Source organism: Brachionichthys hirsutus, chromosome 4 (genome assembly GCF_040956055.1).
Source record: "Brachionichthys hirsutus isolate HB-005 chromosome 4, CSIRO-AGI_Bhir_v1, whole genome shotgun sequence".
Lineage (NCBI taxonomy): Eukaryota > Metazoa > Chordata > Actinopteri > Lophiiformes > Brachionichthyidae > Brachionichthys > Brachionichthys hirsutus.
In genome coordinates, this window is record NC_090900.1 from 14,603,660 (window position 1) to 14,623,134 (window position 19,475).

General features: G+C 45.2%; 2 protein-coding genes across 2 annotated transcripts; one reads left to right on the top strand and one right to left on the bottom strand.

The window, feature by feature from the left end:
• The first annotated feature begins 414 nt into the window (after positions 1-414).
• On the top strand, positions 415-18,410 carry top3b (DNA topoisomerase III beta). The gene is made up of 18 exons (XM_068738442.1): positions 415-595; positions 6,389-6,520; positions 7,204-7,310; positions 7,395-7,469; positions 7,818-8,014; positions 8,286-8,442; positions 8,526-8,639; positions 9,045-9,135; positions 9,427-9,581; positions 9,663-9,768; positions 10,640-10,786; positions 12,115-12,288; positions 12,588-12,716; positions 13,634-13,783; positions 14,386-14,486; positions 16,235-16,436; positions 17,087-17,274; positions 17,857-18,410. The coding sequence occupies exons 1-18, from the start codon at positions 526-528 to the stop codon at positions 18,130-18,132; spliced, it is 2,571 nt and encodes an 856-aa protein (XP_068594543.1). The 5' UTR covers positions 415-525; the 3' UTR covers positions 18,133-18,410.
• LOC137917996 (interleukin-17A) lies at positions 2,013-4,966 on the bottom strand. The gene is made up of 3 exons (XM_068760739.1): positions 4,952-4,966; positions 4,687-4,862; positions 2,013-2,235 (listed from the first exon to the last, which is right to left on the bottom strand). Exons 1-3 carry the CDS (start codon positions 4,964-4,966, stop codon positions 2,013-2,015), a joined length of 414 nt encoding a protein of 137 aa, XP_068616840.1.
• Positions 18,411-19,475: the final 1,065 nt, after the last annotated feature.

Genomic DNA, 19,475 nt, shown 5'->3' on the forward strand with positions numbered 1-19,475 from the left:
TGAAGCTTCTTATCTCGGCATTGCAATAAATAAATAAATTAAAAATGCATCCTGAAACTGATAATCCTTTTTTATAATCCTCCTGTTAACAACAGCAGGATTATCTCACAGTAGTATTACAATTAAAGTACTATATCTTCAAACACATTATCAGTATAAATACTATTATGATACTTTGCTCTGTCATCAAGCACAAACCAATTGATTTTCAACTGCAGTTAATTTGATGCGATGCGCTTCATCGATCTACCGGGAAAAACATCCGGTAATTCCGACAGCAAATCCGCATCTGGGCTCATACGATTACCGGAAGTACGTCATCGTGACACCGGAAGAGAATGGTGTGTTGACTGTCATGTCTGCTCTCCTGCTTCAGAGCGGTTTACTTTCTCAGAATTGTGTATGAATGTAACGTTGTTAACAATACAGTCGTTAATGTATTGATGAGTAGATCGGATATTAGCGACGCGACGCTTTCAGATCCACTTCCTGCTGAAGAACCGAAACCGGAAGCGCTCGTTCAACATGAGAACCGTTTTGATGGTGGCAGAGAAGCCCTCCTTGGCCCAGTCCATCGCCAAAATCCTCTCTAAAGGTCTGTACAGATTATATTCATGCCGTGTTCATAAAGCATTCTAATAATAATATTAGGGAGCACAATGTTGCTATTTAAACTCTGAGTTCTACGACCCTTGGGGATTATTTAAATCATTTGGGAATGATATACCAGGAGAGTTATTCCCTTACGGACCACCGGCCTACAGTCTAAAGCTAAATTAAGATTCTGACAAATGTTCAATCTCCATTGGGTTTTATGCTCATTTGCAAAATCTGGAATCTATCAGCTGTAGCCAATAAATTAATTAGACGATAACAATTTAAATATCTCAATACAGTACAACGAATATTAGGTGCCCCCCCCCCCCAGCACAAAATGCTACTTGTACAAACTTCCAGGACCCCACGTTAGGTGAAAATCCACAAAGTAGCAACACCGTATTTATTTTCCGTGTATTTGTACCTTTATGAACCCTCCCTGCACCGTTATCAATCCACCCTCTACTGTATTACCCTTTAACACATGCCTACACACACTTTTGTATTCTAATACACTAACAGTAGCGTATGTTTCAAAACGTTCACAAAAAACACAAGCGCAAAGTAGACGCAACGCGGACGACTCGCACGCTGACGCTAACTGGATGAGCGAGGCGCGACGAGGGGAGGCGCTGGAACGCACCTACGGGTGTTTCCTGAACACATCTCATTCACTATGTACAGTACTGCTACTGTATTATATATGTTGCAGTACTGTATATGAGTTGTAATACGTGCTTTAATTTGTTTGGACTATCTTCTTACTGTTTTACTTCTTAGGCTAGGAATGCTTATTTTACCAAGAAAATAATGGAAGTGTAAACATTTATACAAACCTCAGAATCCCGCGGAACATCCACGGTAAATTAATACGTACGCTCGGCACGAGAATCTACGGAAAGTGAACCGCGACAGAGCGGCGGACGGATGTCGACCCGCCAGCTGCTTTGACGTGTTCTCATCAATATGGGCGACTATGGGCGAGAGGCGGGGTGCACACCCCGGGCACGTCGCCAGCGCATCGCGGGGTCACACATGGACAGACAACCACTCGCACCTACGGACGGTTTAGGAGCAATCAGCTCACCTTTAATACACATTTTTGGAGACACGGGGAGAACACACAAACCCCACACGGATGGGAATTAAACCCATAAATATGTGTTTATTGAATGATTCTGTTTTCATTTGCTTGCTTGGCCATCGATGGAATACACAGTGCGGTTAAATGGTTTTGCGTCTAGCTCTAAGATGAATTCTAGCTCTGAGGTTTGTGTTTGCATTGATAAATGTAAACGTTGACAGGAATGCATTGGTTCAAATTTTCAAAGTGTACTTGAACGCATTATTATACTAACTGTGGTTCAGAAAACGCGAGGCTCATGCGCTTCCTGGATGGGCGTCGGTTGACGTGCTCATTGCAGCCTGGAGAAAGCACAAATGCAGGCGATGTTGATGAGTTCGTATTCCAGAGAGTAGCTGCCCGTGGGGAAGCAGCTGGGGTTTCTCTTTAGGACGGGCATCCGGAGAGACACAGGAATGGTCTCCAGACCAAAACCATTGTCCAGTCCCCTGCAGGAGTGGCTGCAGCTGGCTTCATGAATGACCTGTGGCACCCGATTCAAGTTGATGTTCTCCCTGGTGAGACGGGAGACGTGAGAGACGTCATCAGAGACGGCGTTGTCTCAAACGTTGGACAAAGATGAGCGTGTTCTGTTATTGGCCGCCGCCACAACATGAGAGCTGGCTGTGTCCGATGGTCGGGGGGCGGGGCTGTCCACATTAAGTGTATATATATATATATATATTCATTGGGTTTGCAGATAAGGTGTGACACTGTTATTAATGGATGTAGAAGGAAGTCAACTTGAATTGCAACTCACTTTTAAGATCATTTAAGGTTTTGGTGATCATTACATTTAATCCAAAATGTGAAACAGGAAGTGGAAACAGTTGGGCAGATTATTTATTCATCCAATCATTAGGGGATTATTAACTGGCTAATTGATTGAAATGACAACTCAAGTCGAATCCTGTTGATTCAGTGATGTCATCGCTTCCTGCTTCTTAAGTGTCTCATTTTTTGGCATTTAAGTGAAAGTAAATAAATATTTTCCCTACGGCAGCCGAAGTTGATTCTTAAACTGGTCAGCCTCTAGATATTATGCTTCTTCTTCTTCTTCTTCTTCTTCTTCTTCCGGCTCGTCCCGTCAGGCGTCGCCGCAGCAAATCGACCTTCTGGTCGACTGCATGCTTAATGCAGGCGAGTCGATCGGGTCGTTTCTCGCTTGAGAAACGACCCGATCTGCCTCTGAGGGTGTTTTTTGTTCCCGTCCAATTCTTATCAAAAAGATATTGTAATCTTTAAAATATTTCGTATTGAAAAGGAATTGATACTTGGATACTTTTGAAAACTTCAATTAACAAAAACGAGACAGGAAATGGGTCCAACTTCTAATTGAAGGAAGTCAGACTCAATGCATTTGTGTAAGTTTTGTATCAGAATAGACATTAATGCAACTTAAGTACTGAAAAGGAAGTAAAAGTCTCTGAGTGTAGTCTTTTTTATTTTTTTTTACACTTGAAACTCGCTCTGACAGTCTAAACTCTGCAGACCCATGAAGCAGGAAGTCCCGTAGCTCCTCTCTGTACTCACACGTAGTTCCTCTGTACTCACACGTAGCTCCTCTGTACTCACACGTAGCTCCTCTGTACTCACACGTAGCTCCTCTGTACTCACACGTAGCTCCTCTGTACTCACACGTAGCTCCTCTCTGTACTCACACGTAGCTCCTCTGTACTCACACGTAGCTCCTCTGTACTCACACGTAGCTCCTCTGTACTCACACGTAGCTCCTCTCTGTACTCACACGTAGCTCCTCTGTACTCACACGTAGCTCCTCTCTGTACTCACACGTAGCTCCTCTCTGTACTCACACGTAGCTCCTCTCTGTACTCACACGTAGCTCCTCTCTGTACTCACACGTAGCTCCTCTCTGTACTCACACGTAGCTCCTCTGTACTCACACATAGCTCCTCTGTACTCACACGTAGCTCCTCTGTACTCACACATAGCTCCTCTGTACTCACACGTAGCTCCTCTCTGTACTCACACGTAGCTCCTCTGTACTCACACGTAGCTCCTCTGTACTCACACGTAGCTCCTCTCTGTACTCACACGTAGCTTCTCTCTGTACTCACACGTAGCTCCTCTGTACTCACACGTAGCTCCTCTTACTCACACGTAGCTCCTCTGTACTCACACGTAGCTCCTCTCTGTACTCACACGTAGCTTCTCTCTGTACTCACACGTAGCTCCTCTGTACTCACACGTAGCTCCTCTGTACTCACACGTAGCTCCTCTGTACTCACACGTAGCTCCTCTCTGTACTCACACGTAGCTCCTCTGTACTCACACGTAGCTCCTCTGTACTCACACGTAGCTCCTCTCTGTACTCACACGTAGCTCCTCTGTACTCACACGTAGCTCCTCTCTGTACTCACACGTAGCTCCTCTGTACTCACACGTAGCTCCTCTCTGTACTCACACGTAGCTCCTCTGTACTCACACGTAGCTCCTCTGTACTCACACGTAGCTCCTCTGTACTCACACGTAGCTCCTCTCTGTACTCACACGTAGCTCCTCTGTACTCACACGTAGCTCCTCTCTGTACTCACACGTAGCTCCTCTCTGTACTCACACGTAGCTCCTCTGTACTCACACGTAGCTCCTCTGTACTCACACGTAGCTCCTCTGTACTCACACGTAGCTCCTCTCTGTACTCACACGTAGCTCCTCTGTACTCACACGTAGCTCCTCTCTGTACTCACACGTAGCTCCTCTGTACTCACACGTAGCTCCTCTGTACTCACACGTAGCTCCTCTGTACTCACACGTAGCTCCTCTCTGTACTCACACGTAGCTCCTCTGTACTCACACGTAGCTCCTCTCTGTACTCACACGTAGCTCCTCTGTACTCACACGTAGCTCCTCTCTGTACTCACACGTAGCTCCTCTGTACTCACACGTAGCTCCTTTGTACTCACACGTAGCTCCTCTGTACTCACACGTAGCTCCTCTGTACTCACACGTAGCTCCAGGACGCAACGCTCCGCTCGTTGATGCTGCTGGGCAGGTTGACCAGCTGGCTGTAGCAGTCCTGCAGGCTGTAGGCACAGACGGACTCCTCCACGCACTCCGAGCCCAGCGGCGTGGCCACACCCCGGTGGAGCGCCAGCAGGCACAGCAGAGAGACGCGCAGCAGCTGGACACAAGAGCAGAATGTTGCTCTCCAGTGGTGCATTTATGGTCTGTGTGAGGCCAGCCATGTGTAAAGCCTCCATCACGTCTTACCTGCAGCTGTTCCATGGCCGACGCTTCTGTTGTGCGTTTGATGCGTGAACTTCTCTTTGGGCTTGAAGTTGATCCTCACCCCGTGTCTGGACCTGGCTCTATTTATGTGACCTGCTGCCATCCTTGTGTGACTGCGTGTGTGTGTGTCCTACGTGCTTGTCATTAGCATTTAGCCTTGGGTAGTATTCGGTCGCGGACGTCAGCATGGGGTTGAACCCAGTTAGCCCAGAGAGGACCCTCCTCGCCGCCACGCACCCGAGCACAGGCCACGCTATCAAGCATCCGGTCTGGATCATCAAATCGATGCCCTTGAGTCTCCAAATTTGAATTTTACTTTTAAAATGTTCTTTTTTAAAAGTCTTAGTTTGCAATATGTGAACAATTAAAGCAAACTGCAGTAATGTAGAGATTCTCTTTGGGTTAAAAATTCATCCTATTTAGAATTACTTTAATTTTAAACAATAGAGGTAAAAATAAGCAACAATGTTACAAAGCTTTGTTTCTAGTTTCTTCCCCTCGTTCCGCCTCTGAGGATTCGTTCGTCACCCAACCCTTGGAGGCAGCGTTCTGAGTGTCTAAACCAGAGCGTGGCCCCCCCCCCAACGGGCTGCGTTGGCTCATTCACTCAAAATGCTACAAACGCTGTGGGTGTGTATGTGGTTAGGTATAATATAAGTAAAAATCTGATTAACTTTCGTGCAGTTAAATATTATTGACAAGTAAAAAATCAAGAAAGAATTGTGATATTAAAACACATTTTTCTCTCTAAATTTCTCCCCAAGAAGGAGAACATGTCCAGCATCCTGCTGATGATGCAAATTCGTCTCGTATGGTGAATACTTTCGACAATGCACTGATCGAACTTTGCGTTGACTGGGCGGCCCGGTGGCGCAGTGGTAAGCGCTGTTGCCTCACAGCGAGATGGTCGCGGGTTCGTCTCCGACTTGTGGCCATTCTGTGAGGAGTTTGCATGTTCTCCCCGTGTCTGCGTGGGTTCTCTCCGGCTTCCCACCACCAAAAACATGCAGCCTAGGCTGATTGGTGGCACTAAATCGTCCGTAGGTGCGAGTGTGTGTGTGGCTGGTTGTCTGTCTCTGTGTTGCCCTGCGATGAACTGGCGGCTTGTCCAGGGTGTACCCCGCCCCTCTCCTATTGACTGCTGGGATTGGCTCCAGCTTGGCCCAATGACTGAATTAGCGGTTAGAAAATGAATGAATGCGATTTAGATCTTTCTTTTGATCCTTTTGCTTTTGGAAGCCGAAGATCTTGTCGACTTGTCCTCATCCCTACTGGGCGGTCGGGTGGTTTCTCCTCCAGCTGCACGATGCTGCTTCAGCGCTACGCAATGTGTCAAAGTGAATAGTCCCACCACATATTAAAAGCTACAGAGTCTTCCACATCCCAGTGACCGTCTCCGTTGCTGTCTTTTGCCCTCAGGACAATGTACCAGTCGGAAGGGGCTGAACAGAGCATGCTCGGTGCACGAGTACACCGGCAGCTTCCAGGGCCAAAACATGCACTTTAAGATGACGTCTGTTTGTGGTCATGTGATGAGTCTGGATTTCATAGGTGGGCGTTGTCTATTTCTTCACTTTTTTATTCATGTCATTGTTTAAATAATTATTTACACTTTGGACATTTTTTTTTGAATTAATGGAAGGAAAAATACTGTTTGTATGTCCTCATAGTATAATATTATAACACTCCCCGTTACAGTTGTCCATCTGACAATGAAGAAAATATCTGTGTACCTTAACAAGCTGCAGAATTAGATTGAAGTACATGGCGAGGGTGGTACTGCTTATGAATGCAACTGAGTATAAAAGAGCCCAAACTTCTACTCCTTGTCCTCTTGATTACATCTAGAGATCCAAACTGTCTAATTATTGTTGGCCCCTGGCAAATAAGATGATCAGACTTTACCGATTAGGTTTACTGTCCTGATTTTCATGCCTTAAACTTTAAGACGGTCTTGTTTTCGCCGGCCTGCAGTGGTTTCACATCTGAGATGCTTCAGAGAGTCAAAGACAGAGATCCTCCATTGGGGGGTCCTATCAGATGCTAAATGTACCTGAACTCGTTCTCATGTCGTGCTGTCGAAAGCCGGCCTGTTCGGAGGAGAAACACTTCAACCAGAGAATTGCTAAACCTTTCCACCACTGACCAAACTCCTGATTTGGGTTTCTTGTATTTTTCACTAAAATTAGTGAAACAATGTACCGGTAATGTATTTATTTATTTATCTTTACAAGGAAAGTACAACAACTGGGATAAGGTGGATCCTGGAGAACTGTTCAGCAAAGCGCCCACAGAAAAGAAGGAGGCCAACCCCAAACTCAGCATGGTCAAGTTCCTTCAGGTCAGCTGCTGAGGTCAACCCAGTAACGACCCCACGCCGTCCTAACACGGAACCAACAGCGTTGTGTCTCTGCTGTCGCCTCAGGTTGAAGCCAGAGGCTGCGACTACGTGGTTTTATGGTTGGACTGCGATAAGGAAGGCGAGAACATCTGCTTCGAGGTAATTCCCTCACCGCTAAAGGGACAGTTCACACAAACATGTCTGTTCCGGTTGGATCCACTCGACTCCATGTCAGACTCCGTTCACCGAGGGCGTGCGCTAATGGTTTCAGCTCAGAATTGATACAGTGGAGACCTCGTCTTCCTGGAGTCAGGACCTCAGCGCCTGCCTTCACTCGGAGGACGACATAGTTTAGTGTCATTCCTGCGTTATTCAGTTTAATCGTGATCGTGTCCTGGATGCGGGTCAGGCCCGAGTCTTTGGCGAGTAACTCGAGTACTTACCTGTAACCCAGCAGCAGCGGTGCTTTATGAAAGCGCGGTCGCGTCTCCTTCTCTTGCCTCCCAGGTTCTGGATGCCGTTCAGCCAGTGATGAACAAGCTGAGTGTCGGGGAGCAGAGTGTTTACCGTGCCAAGTTCAGCTCCATTACTGACACCGACATCTGGAACGCCATGAACCGGCTGGGAGAGCCCAACCGCAATGAAGCGCTGTCGGTGGACGCACGGCAGGAGCTGGATCTGCGCATCGGCTGCGCCTTCACCAGGTGCGTGCTCCGGACAGCCCCCCCCCCGGCTCTGCAACACACAGCCGACTGGATGCATGACGTCTCATCAGAATAGATTATTCTCTGGAGTTTGAAACGTTGGCCGGTCCGTCTAGCCCAAAATCTTAGAGGCCAGATTCCCATCCATGACAGATTCTATTGATCCAACCAAACACAAGACTATTTGATTGGTTTTTTTCTAGATTGACTTTTTGCGCTGCAACTTTTCTTACAGCTGATCTAAAGTAATACTGTTATCAAATACTTCCAGGTTCCAGACTAAGTATTTCCAGGGTAAATATGGCAACCTGGACTCCTCCTTGATCTCATTTGGACCCTGCCAGACCCCGACCCTTGGCTTCTGTGTGGAACGGCATGACAAGATCCAGTCCTTTAAATCAGAGACCTACTGGGTCCTCCAGGCAAAGGTGAAGCCCGCGTTTCCTCCCCCAACGGTGTGAGCGAATGTCTTTCTTCTTGCTACTGTACATGCTTTGGTGTCCCGGATCAGGTGTTCAAAGGAAAGGACAGCCCGCTGACACTGGACTGGAAGAGGGTCAGGGTCTTCGACAAGGAGGTGGGCCAGATGTTTGCCAACTTGGCCAAGACTTCAAAGGAGGCCCAGGTATTCATGAATATGTTATGCTAAAAAGTAATGTGTCTGCACTAAGCTGATAAAGTAAGCTATCTGTAGGTATACAGTATAAAAACACGTTATCTTTTCTCTGATTGTAACTCAGTGGGTTGTAACTAGACGTAGATGGAATAACAGATACGAGCCTATCACAGCTGACATTGTTTATCTCAGGGCCACATGAAACCGACCAATCACGTTCATGCCTGTGGGCTGGAAATGTCATTTTCACTCTGAACCTTTCAGTGTCTGTGCGAACAACGGAAAACGGACGAGCGTTATTTCCCGACCTTTAGCGATGTCAGTTTAGGCTGAGCCAGACTAGCCGTTTCCACCTTGTGCTATGCTAAGTCGCTCAGAATCAGGACTCGCCCCGGCTGACCTCTGTCCCACCAGGTGGAGTCAGTGAGTCAGAAGGAGAAGGCGAAGCAGAGGCCCCAGGCCTTGAACACGGTGGAGATGTTGAGAGTGGCCAGCTCTTCGTTGGGTATGTTCACATCAGCTTCAGCAGCGTTTCCCTTTTTCTCCTCTCTTTATTGGCTTGTATTTGGTCGTAGAGAATGTGTGTATCCAACTGATCAGGGTTGCAGCTCCTGCAGTTAATCTCAATTTACTTATATTTACAGAAATGTAAGTGGGTGGTCTAAAATCTGTAAATATGACGTTCACCACACAGCGACCCCGAACCTGTAAATAAAACCACGTATTCTCAGTAAGGATGGGTTTCCTCAGGATGTCGGAGAAGCAACTAAACTTCTGATACCTGCTGATGTCTCAGGCATGGGTCCTCAGCACACCATGCAGATTGCAGAGCGCCTGTACACGCAGGGCTACATCAGCTACCCCCGCACTGAGACCACCCACTACCCAGAGAACTTTGACCTGAAGGGAGTCCTGAAGCAGCAGACCAGCAACCCCATGTGGGCCGAAGAGGTGAGGGCTTCCGTGGTGCCGAAGACGCGTGATGTAAAACAGATCAACTGGATTAACACGTTGTACTTTCATGTCCAACAGGTTCAAGCACTGCTGTCAGCGGGAATAAACCGACCCAGGAAAGGATCTGACGCAGGAGACCATCCGCCGATCACCCCCATGCGCGCTGCCTCGGAAGGAGAGCTGGGTGAGCCATTCAAGCAGATACAAAAGAATTCCTCTCATTTTAACGTCGATCAATAGAAGCACTCCTTCATTTTACTGATTAAAGTTACCGTTAGAAAACAATCCATCAAAGATCCTTTCAATGGCCGTGTGTATTAGCTGCCGTCCAGTTAGCCGTTTGCTTCCTGCCTTAATGATGCAATGTCTGGATGTACAACAACAAAACATAAAGCTACGGGTTCTGGAGAAACTAGCGCATCGTGCGGTGACACATCTATCGTTGCTATCATTAGCCATCCATTTATATCATTGTGCTTCAAATCACAGTTTAAAGCAATAGATGATGAAAACCTGACTCAAATAGCTCCGTGATTTCAACCCACTCATTCCAGCCGGGACGACATGAGGCCAGTGTGCTGATTGTGGTGTAACGTCTCAGTTAAATGTGCGTCTTCATTGTTTAAAAAGACCGCCTACAGTCGTGGCTCGCTGCCAAGTTGTTGCCCCGACATGAATTGACCTGGTGATGTCATCGGTATGTCTGTCCCTCAGTGATAACATTTATCTGAAGCTGCAAAATTAACTTTTTAAACAAATCTCAAGCTTATTACAAGGAAAGCTGTTTTTACGGTGGCTCTGAAGGTTGGCCATCTTCTCCAGAGCACCCATTTATAGCAGCCACTGCGCCAGGCTAACCAAAGACATGCAGCGATCTCTACTTGTGCATTTGTTGAGGGGATATGTCATCTTTCTATGATAATCTTTAGATGGTTTTGTTCTTCTGATCATATAAATAAAGCAAAAATAAAACTATTCATAGCCTTTTGATTCTAACATGTACCCCTCCTTGTTCAACCGCTCACCCACTTTCTTCCTTTCATGCCGTTCCACAGGAAGTGATGGCTGGCGGCTATACGAGTACATCACGCGCCATTTTATTGCCACTGTCAGTGAGGACTGCAAGTACCTTCAGACCACCATCGACTTGAGAATCGGCACAGAGGAGTTCTCATGTACCGGCAAGACCCTGATATCAGCAGGTGAAGTCAGCTGGTGGCGTGTTCATTCCCAAGCTGCACATTGGAAGCTCCAGAAAGCAGCAACGGTGGCAGTCGTTTGAAACACTTTGATATTTCATCTCTTATAAAGTTGTTCAGATTTCGGCTTCCTGTGAGCGAAATGAAGCAACTTTCACACGATGTAGTCGATAGTAAAGATGAAGTATTGCTTTGTTGTGAGATTAAAATGAAAACATGTTTACTTCTTCCAACCATGAATACCGTCGTTCTGCTGAGACTGCGAAGTTTTTAATCAACGATACAGACAATGTTAAGCTATCTTTTTGATGGCATTTTTGATTATTATTTATTTAGAATTGCAGAATTTTCACATTGATCAGTCAAACACTGAGAAGAGAGGTGTGGTGAGGCACCAGCCAGCTGTGCCTCACCATGGATTGACAGCTAATTGTGCTACATGCTAGCAGTGAGACTGTAATCCTCCATCTCTCTGTGTGTCACTGTTTACTATAGCTAAATGAACTACATTGCCATAGTTCAACAACTGCGTGAACATGTTTCCTGTGCTCAGCAATCAAGGGAGGCACTAGGTGAGGCAAGAAAATGGCATGCCTCACCTAGTGCCTCCTTTGATCGCTGACCACAGAAAACATGTTCACGCAGTTTTCGTGCCTCGTGGTAGGAGGCACTAAAGATAGGGTCTAATAGGTGGAGCTGGCCAAGATGGAGGATGTATTTTCTTATCTCTGGGGCATCTGTAGACAGGCCGGGGCAGGTACTGCACATTTATTTGAAAATCCCAGAAAAGTCTCACATTAACTGGTTTGCTTTAGTTTAAATGGTGAAACCTGATAAATTACTAGTTTAACATTCTGGAACTAGAAAACGACAATCAGAGATTGCAGACCCTCGCCTCCAAAAGACTATTCGATCTTGTGAGACAGTAAACAGGGCTTCCGGATCACAGGGGCCAAACCTGCTCTAGCTTGCTGCTCCGGAACGTACTACAAGACTCCTTCTGGACTCTTTTTCCCATCATGCCATTCGTGTCCCTCCCTCTTAAAGTGGCAGTTTACAGCACAGGCACAATTCCAGATGTAAAAATAATTCTAGAATCTGGATCCAGATCCGGATCAACACTATTCTCGGGGAGGACTGAGCCACGGACAGAACCTTGCTTGTGTAAAAATTTCAAGTCGATTGGGTTACTAGTTTTTGAGTTATGCGCTCGGACAGACAAACAAACAGACAAACAGACAGACAAACGAACACAATTGCAATACCCTCGCCTCGTCTTCGGCGAGGGTAATGATGAACAGCTAGTGACTCGGTGTGTGTTCTATTCACAGGTTACACGGAGGTGATGCCGTGGCAGGGCATCCCTCTGGAGGAAGCCATGCCTGTTTGTGAGCGCGGAGACACGTTCACAGTAGACGAGATCAAGCTGGTGGAAAAGCAGACGGGCCCCCCGGACTACCTGACCGAGGCGGAACTCATCACCCTCATGGAGAAACATGGCATTGGTATAATAACCTACCCTGTTGAAAGGGGTGGCCATATACATCTTCTGAATGACAGTATTTGTAACTGAGGACGCCACCTGTTGTCCGCTTGCACATTCATCAGATGCAAAGCATCAGGATTTGGTTGTGCTCCAAATGGAATAGAGAATAGAAAGCCGTTATTGTCCTTGCATAGTGGCTGCACAATGAGATTAGGAGTTCACATTCTGTCTCCGAGCACTGAACCGATGTTGTTCAGCGGTTTAATCAGAGCTTTTTAGAGTTGTCCACATGTGCTGCCTCCGTCCTCCGTCCTCCAGGGACCGATGCCAGCATCCCCGTCCACATCAACAATGTCTGCCAGAGGAACTACGTGACGGTAGAAAGCGGCCGCAGGTTGAAACCAACCAATTTAGGTATTGTCCTGGTTCATGGCTACTACAAGACAGGTAATTGGCTTTTGAATATGTATTCTGTTTATACTGAATGCACATCTACCATATGAACGGCTGCAAAGAGTCCAGGCAAATGTAATGTACAGTCGTCCCTCATTTTACGCGGGGGTTGCGTTCTAAAAAGAACCGCAACAAGTGAAATCCGCAATGTAGTAATTTTTATTTTTTTACAATTATTATACATGTACATAAATGTTTTAAGGCTGTAAAACCCCTCACCACACACTTTATACACGTTTAACAGTCAGGCATTAATCTAAATAGATTGTTTCAGTATTATAGAATGAAACCAAAGATCAAAACCTTTTCAGAACTAAACATTTGTTTGAAAAATAAAAATATATAGTACGTACAGTAAACGTTTTCCTGTTAATAATGTTAAGGCGTGCAGGTCGAGGAAAGAGCCGCTTGGAGTGCAAAAGAACAAATATTCTACTCGTGCTCTCTTTAGCCTCTCATGGGCTGCTTTACTGGATAGCTTAGCACAGCGGAACGGCAGCGGCTACATGTATCAACAGGAAGAAACTAAAAGGGACGTGACGTGTATGCTCCTACAAAATAAAAGCCTCTTTTTACACAGAATAAGAGTGCTATAAAAGAAACGCTTAACAAATAAATATGATAGCTTTTAGAAATAACAAATGTAATTTTAATGATCAACCTACGATGAGAAATGATTAATAGCGCCTCGCGCGTATTTCACAGTTCCTCCGACCGCGCCTCTTCGTCCTTGGCCGCTTCAAGGCGCGTTCAAGTGCAAAAAACAAAATCTGAAATTGCAATAAAAAACTCAGCGAAGTCGCGGAAGATGGACCGCATTATATCGAGGGACTACTGTATTCGTCAAGTTACTAGTTCATATGTGTTCATGGATTAAAAGCTGGATAATTAGTTGTGTTTGTGTTTTGCAGATGCGGAGCTGGTGCTGCCCACCATACGTAGCGCTGTCGAGAAGCAGCTAACCCTTATTGCCCAGGGCAAGGCAAACTATCAGCAGGTCCTGCAGCACACGCTGGATATATTCAAGAGGAAGTTTCACTACTTTGTGGATTCCATCCCAAGTGAGTTCACTGGAGCCCTGTCGTAAAAAGGGTTCAGGACGTAGCGGGCAAGGAGGTTTTTACACTTTCAATGGGTTCAACTGGGATTGAACCTGTAATTCAGGTTGAGACGGCTCACAATAATTGTGTAAATCATTCATCCAAGAATAAAACCGACACTGAAAAAGTTTTCACATTTTTCAGTGTCTCAAATGGAACTTTCTTTTGTCTTGCATTAAATACTGTATAATGAGTAAAGGGAAGTTACGGACTTGAGAGTGTAAATGTCACCTCCATCTTTAGAAGCAGCTGCTCTTTAGTCAGTACATCCTTTTGGATTACCTGAATTATCTAAATCCAAGAAGATTATCAATTATGAAAATAATGATGATTTTCAGTCATCTTCAAATGATGGTCTGACTAAATTTTCATTGTCTTAGATCTATATGCATCTGTAGATTCTCACCATTGACTCATTAATGAATAATAATTATTATTTTTATTCCAATGCGTAGCCTGTGATGAAAGCGATGGTCAAAACGTTGGCTCATGGCGATGCAAGCGATTCCAATAGAAGGGTTTGAAGGTTGGACACAGCTTCATCTGTCTGTTGTGTTTTACAGGCATGGATGAGTTAATGGAGGTCTCCTTCTCGCCTCTTGCTGCCACCGGAAAGCCGTTGTCCCGCTGTGGCAAGTGCCATCGCTTCATGAAGTACATACAGGTCAGCAGAACTCGGGCTCCAGTTTGCATTGGGGCGTTGATTTTTAAAGGGATTTGAGAGTTTCAGGGGTGAACGATGCCCATGTCAGAACATAAGAATAAGGATTTAAGATGTTAAGCTACAGGGGTCCTTTATAGATGTGATCATTTGTGTTTGATGGCTCGGGCCACGGCTAGTGTTGGGTCGCTGCGAGTGCAGCTGTCATGGCCAAATATCGGGCTGGAGCATCGATTGCTACCTTTTAGAAGGGACATGAATTATTGCCTGCTGCTTCCTTATTGGCTCCGTCACCAGTGTTGAGCAGCAGGACACCCCATTATGCGGGGCAAAGTGGGAGCAAAGGGTTTGCTTTTAAATGATCAGTGTACCATTTGTCTTTGGCTTCTTCACTCTGTGACCTCCGATTGCTGGTCTTCAAAGTTTGAAATACTAAAGTGCTCTCTTGATTACCATTTCCATTTAATGACTGAACCATTTTACATTTATGAATAAATCATGAGGCTGCCTCTCTTTTGACCTTTGGATTGGAATACAGGTGCAGTTAGTGCCATGTGTTCTGTTGAAGACTACAAATTAAGCTCCATATGACGGTGCGGGCAGGAAGAGTACCACAGGCGCAATGTTAGCGTTCAGGCTAGCAGTGGAGAAGTACAGGGAAGGTCAGAAGGAGCAGCATTGTGTCTTTGTAGATCTAGAGAGAATGCCTAGGACAGGGTGCCCAGAGAGGAACTGTGGTACTGCATGAGGAAGTCTGGAGTGGCAGAGAAGTACATCAGAGTAGTTCAGGACATGTATGACAGTTGTACAGCAGTGAAGTGTGCAGCAGGAGTAACAGGGGAGTTAGTGTAGAGGTGGGATGGAGGTGAAGATGCTGAGGTTCTCCTTGGGAGGGACCAGGTTGGACAGGATTAGACATGAGACAATAAGAGGGACAGTGAAGGTTAGACGTTTTGGAGACAAGGTCAGAGAGACCAGACTTTGATGGTTTGGACATGTCCAGAGGAGAGACAGGGACTATATCGGTAGAAGGATGCTGAGGATGGAACTTCCAGGGAACAGGACTAGAGGACGACCCAGGAGAAGACACATGGACGTAGTGAGGGAGGACATGAGAGTGGCTGGTGTAGGGGAGGACGATGCAAAGGACAGGGTGAAGTGGAGACGGTTGATTTGCTGTGGCGACCCCTCACGGGACAAGCAGGAAGTAGGTAGGTCGTAAGGCTGCTTAGAAGAGGAGCGCACGTGTTTGAATTGCTCAACATGGGATGAACATTTGGTTGGTTTGACCATCGGTTTCCTGTCATTGTCATTAAAGGTTAAATTATGAATGTACTACTTATTAGTTACACAGTGTCACTGTGCTTTAAATATGTCAGTATAGATACAGTGGCTTTGGACAGTATGTAGACCAATTCATGTTTAGCATCATTCACTGTGTTGTAGATTAAATTAATAGATTTACAATTGTTTCCTGTCTGTCCGATGTAGAACGCTATGTAGCTCGAGTTCAGCACTGCTTTAGAAATTAGCATAATCATATATGGATGGAATTAGAGCAACTGTTTGAATGATTTCGCCTGTAGTGGAGTGATATAAGAGGTTAATGAGGATGCCGGGTCTTCTGGGTCGCTGGAGGTTCCAGTCTTTGGCTAAGCTGTTCCATAGTGAAAAGGGTCCAACCAGATGGTCTCGTCAGAGAGAACTCTTGTTGTGACAACCGTCCACTTGCTCTGGTCCTGAATCCGCAGGCCAAGCCCAGCAGGCTTCACTGCTCCCACTGCGACGAGACCTACAGTCTCCCCCAGAACGGAGCCATCAAGCTGTACAAGGAGCTCCGCTGTCCGCTGGATGAATTTGAGCTTGTGTTGTGGACGTCTGGGGCCCGGGGCAAGAGCTACCCCTTGTGTCCCTACTGCTTCAGCAATCCACCCTTCAGGGACATGAAGAAAGGTAGGACTAAAGACGTCCTCTCAATGTAATGCGTTAGAAAGGATTTATTTAAGCCAGTGCTTCTCAATTATTCTCTGTCACGCCCCCCCCCCCGAACACTCTTGTATCCTTATTAACATACAAAGAAATATGAAAAAGAAAGAAATATAGATCAACTTACAACAATGAATAACTTTATTACCATTTTTTTTAGTCTGCAACCGAAAATAAGGAAGTCAGGTCAAGTCTTCTTCTCCCACTGTAGATTGTTTATAACCGCTCTTCTTCTGCTAATCCTCCCTGCGCGCACTCTGACAATCAGGGCGCCACTGCCAACTACTGGAGTGGATGTGCAATTACACTTTACTCTCGTAAGGCAAAAAAACATTTTCTCCGCGGTCACAGGCGCCCCCCCTGACATCGCACCGCGCCCCACCATTTGAGAACCACTGGTAAGCAGGTAATAAAACTAGTATAATAAGCCTCTGAACGTTACCGGGTCGCGGGCCAAGCTGGAGCCAATCCCAGCAGTCAATGGGCGAGAGGCAGGGGACACCCTGGACAAGCCGCCAGTTCATTGCAGGGCCTGAATAGTAGTAATAGATTGTTACCACTAGCTAATGATAGCATGAATGTCGTTTTGACCCTTCTTCTCCATCTACCTTTCTCAGGTATGGGATGCAATGAATGCACCCATCCATCCTGTCAACACTCGCTCAACTCCTTTGGCATTGGACAGTGTGTGGAGTGTGAAAGTGGAGTTCTGGTGCTGGATCCCACCTCTGGACCAAAATGGAGGATGGCCTGTAATAAATGCAATGTGGTGGTGCACTTCTTTGAACATGCACACAGAGTGCAGGTAAGACAACAGTTCTTCTATACATGGAACTGTTTATTGTTCGGTGTCTCAATGGGTCAGAACTTCAAACACGTCTTGATTTAAAGACCCGGACAAAAGAAAAGCCGACTTTCCTGACTGTCTGTGGAATTCTGCATCTTCTGGTTCCTGTTGAAGTATTTTCCAATTCTTCACAAACCACGTGGTTTCATAAAAACCAACTTAAAAAAATAACAATTAAGTGCTTCACTTTAATTATTTTCAAATTTTAATTTTTTCTCACTTTTTGGAAATCCATCTAGTTTTTTTATTTTTTTTAATAAGCCTGATAACAACCAACCAAAACAGCTAAAGACAGCCGAAACTGGACCATTAGTGAGTCCTGAGTTCATGATTTCCCTGCTGGCAGTGACAGTTTTACAGTTGTCTTCTTATTACAGCCTCATTACGGTCTTATTGCCGTCTCATTACGGTCTCATTACAGTCTCATTACATTCTTCTCGTCTTCCTCTTCTCAACATGATTGGAACACTTTGGACTTCAGAGTGTTTGGCACCATTTCCTCTCTGAGCGCAGGCCTCGGCTTCCTCTTTGCTTCCCTAGGTTTCTCAGGAGAGCTGCGATGCCTGCGATGCCTCTTTGGTCGCGGTGGATTTCAACAAGACGCGCACGCCGCTCCCTGCTGGTGAGACCCAACACATCGGCTGCGTTTTCTGTGATCCGGTCTTCCAGAACCTGGTTGAGCTCAAGCATGCAACCATGAGGCACCCCAGGGCTGGCGGTGCTCGGCGAGGAGGGCGCGGGCGAGGACGAGGTTGCCGTGGCAATCCTAAGAAACCTAAAGACAAAATGGCTGCTTTGGCTGCGTACTTTGTGTAAATATACATCTATAAATATTTGCTTCCTCTTGTTATAAATGTGTATTTTCATTATACATCAGTAAAGTAGCTCCTGTCATTACGTCCGTGTTAAATTACGCTGAAGTAAATTGTGTATCATAAACCTTTGCTGCAGAAATGTTTGTTCAGCATCAAATTTCGTTTGTATCATCACCTTTTTTCAATTAAACAGAATAGTGTGTCAAAAATATTGCAGTGCCATCCATCATATGTTTAATATATTTCTGTGAAAATCTTTTATGAAAGTAATGCGAGGTAATAAAAAGAGTTTAAAAAGAAACAATGTACCTATGAAGCAAAGACTAGCAAAAATGTTCTAACAGATTTGTGTGTTTCCTGATGATAGTTCCGTTTAACTTTTTCCATGTTCGATCAGCAGTATTTCAATGTACCGGTAATTATGTCTTCACTTTTCTTACATGCTTTAAAAGACGATGTTGGGGTCTAAAATCTGATGATTTGATACTTTTTGAATTATAGATTTATAGACACCCACCCAAAACACGTGTGGACTAAAATGAAAATGAACAAACATAATACAACAAATACGGTGACAATTTTCAGCAGGCTTGAGGTGTATGAAAATTTGGAGAAAGAAAAAAGACATATTTACAGATTTAAACAAATTTGAAAAACACGTTTTTGCTTTCATTGCTTTTGTGTTCAAGGTATACTTCAGGCAACTCAAATATGAGTGTAGGTAAGGTAGAAAAAGAATGTTAGGTTTTTGTTTTGTAAATTTGCTGGCATGAATACGGTGTTTGGCTAGAAGGACGATGATATTAACAATATAGCCCTTCTCTGGGGGAATAATATTGCAAGGGAATACAAATTATATATTCTATTTTGAGAGCAATAGTAATATTAAATTTTCCACTGAAGAGTTCTATATTGTGCCAAAAGGTTATAATAAAGCTACATTCCCAGAAGATGCGGATTATTGTCTCGTCCTTAAGGCAGAAACGGCACAAAGAGTCAATATTTGCATAACATTTAGCTAATATCAAATTAGTGGGGTAACATCTATGTAATATTTTCAAAGATACTTCCCGGATTTTATTTGAAATAAAATATTTTCTTGAAAACAACCATATTTCTTCACAATTTATATCCTGGTGTAAATTATTCCACACAAACACTGAAGCAGGTTTGCACGTAACGTTTCTTAGAATTCATTCCCATATAACTTTGTTTTTTGTTTTTGTTTTTTTACTGCCTGTCAGCCAACCATCCGTCGTGATGACGTAGGTGGGCGGAAGCGTGATGACGTAGGGTGGGCGGGCCAACCCCCTCGGAGTAAGGCGTAGGCTTGGGGCCGGAGTC

Bases quoted from the DNA above. Each gene is read 5' to 3' on its own strand.
- top3b (XM_068738442.1), top strand. From the start codon at position 526: ATGAGAACCGTTTTGATGGTGGCAGAGAAGCCCTCCTTGGCCCAGTCC. The intron at 6,521-7,203 runs GTGGGCGTTGTC...TATCTTTACAAG, and splicing joins GATGAGTCTGGATTTCATAG to GAAAGTACAACAACTGGGAT. The intron at 17,275-17,856 runs GTAAGACAACAG...TTGCTTCCCTAG, and splicing joins AACATGCACACAGAGTGCAG to GTTTCTCAGGAGAGCTGCGA.
- LOC137917996 (XM_068760739.1), bottom strand. The intron at 2,236-4,686 runs GTGAGTACAGAG...CCGTCTCACCAG, and splicing joins GTTGCGTCCTGGAGCTACGT to GGAGAACATCAACTTGAATC.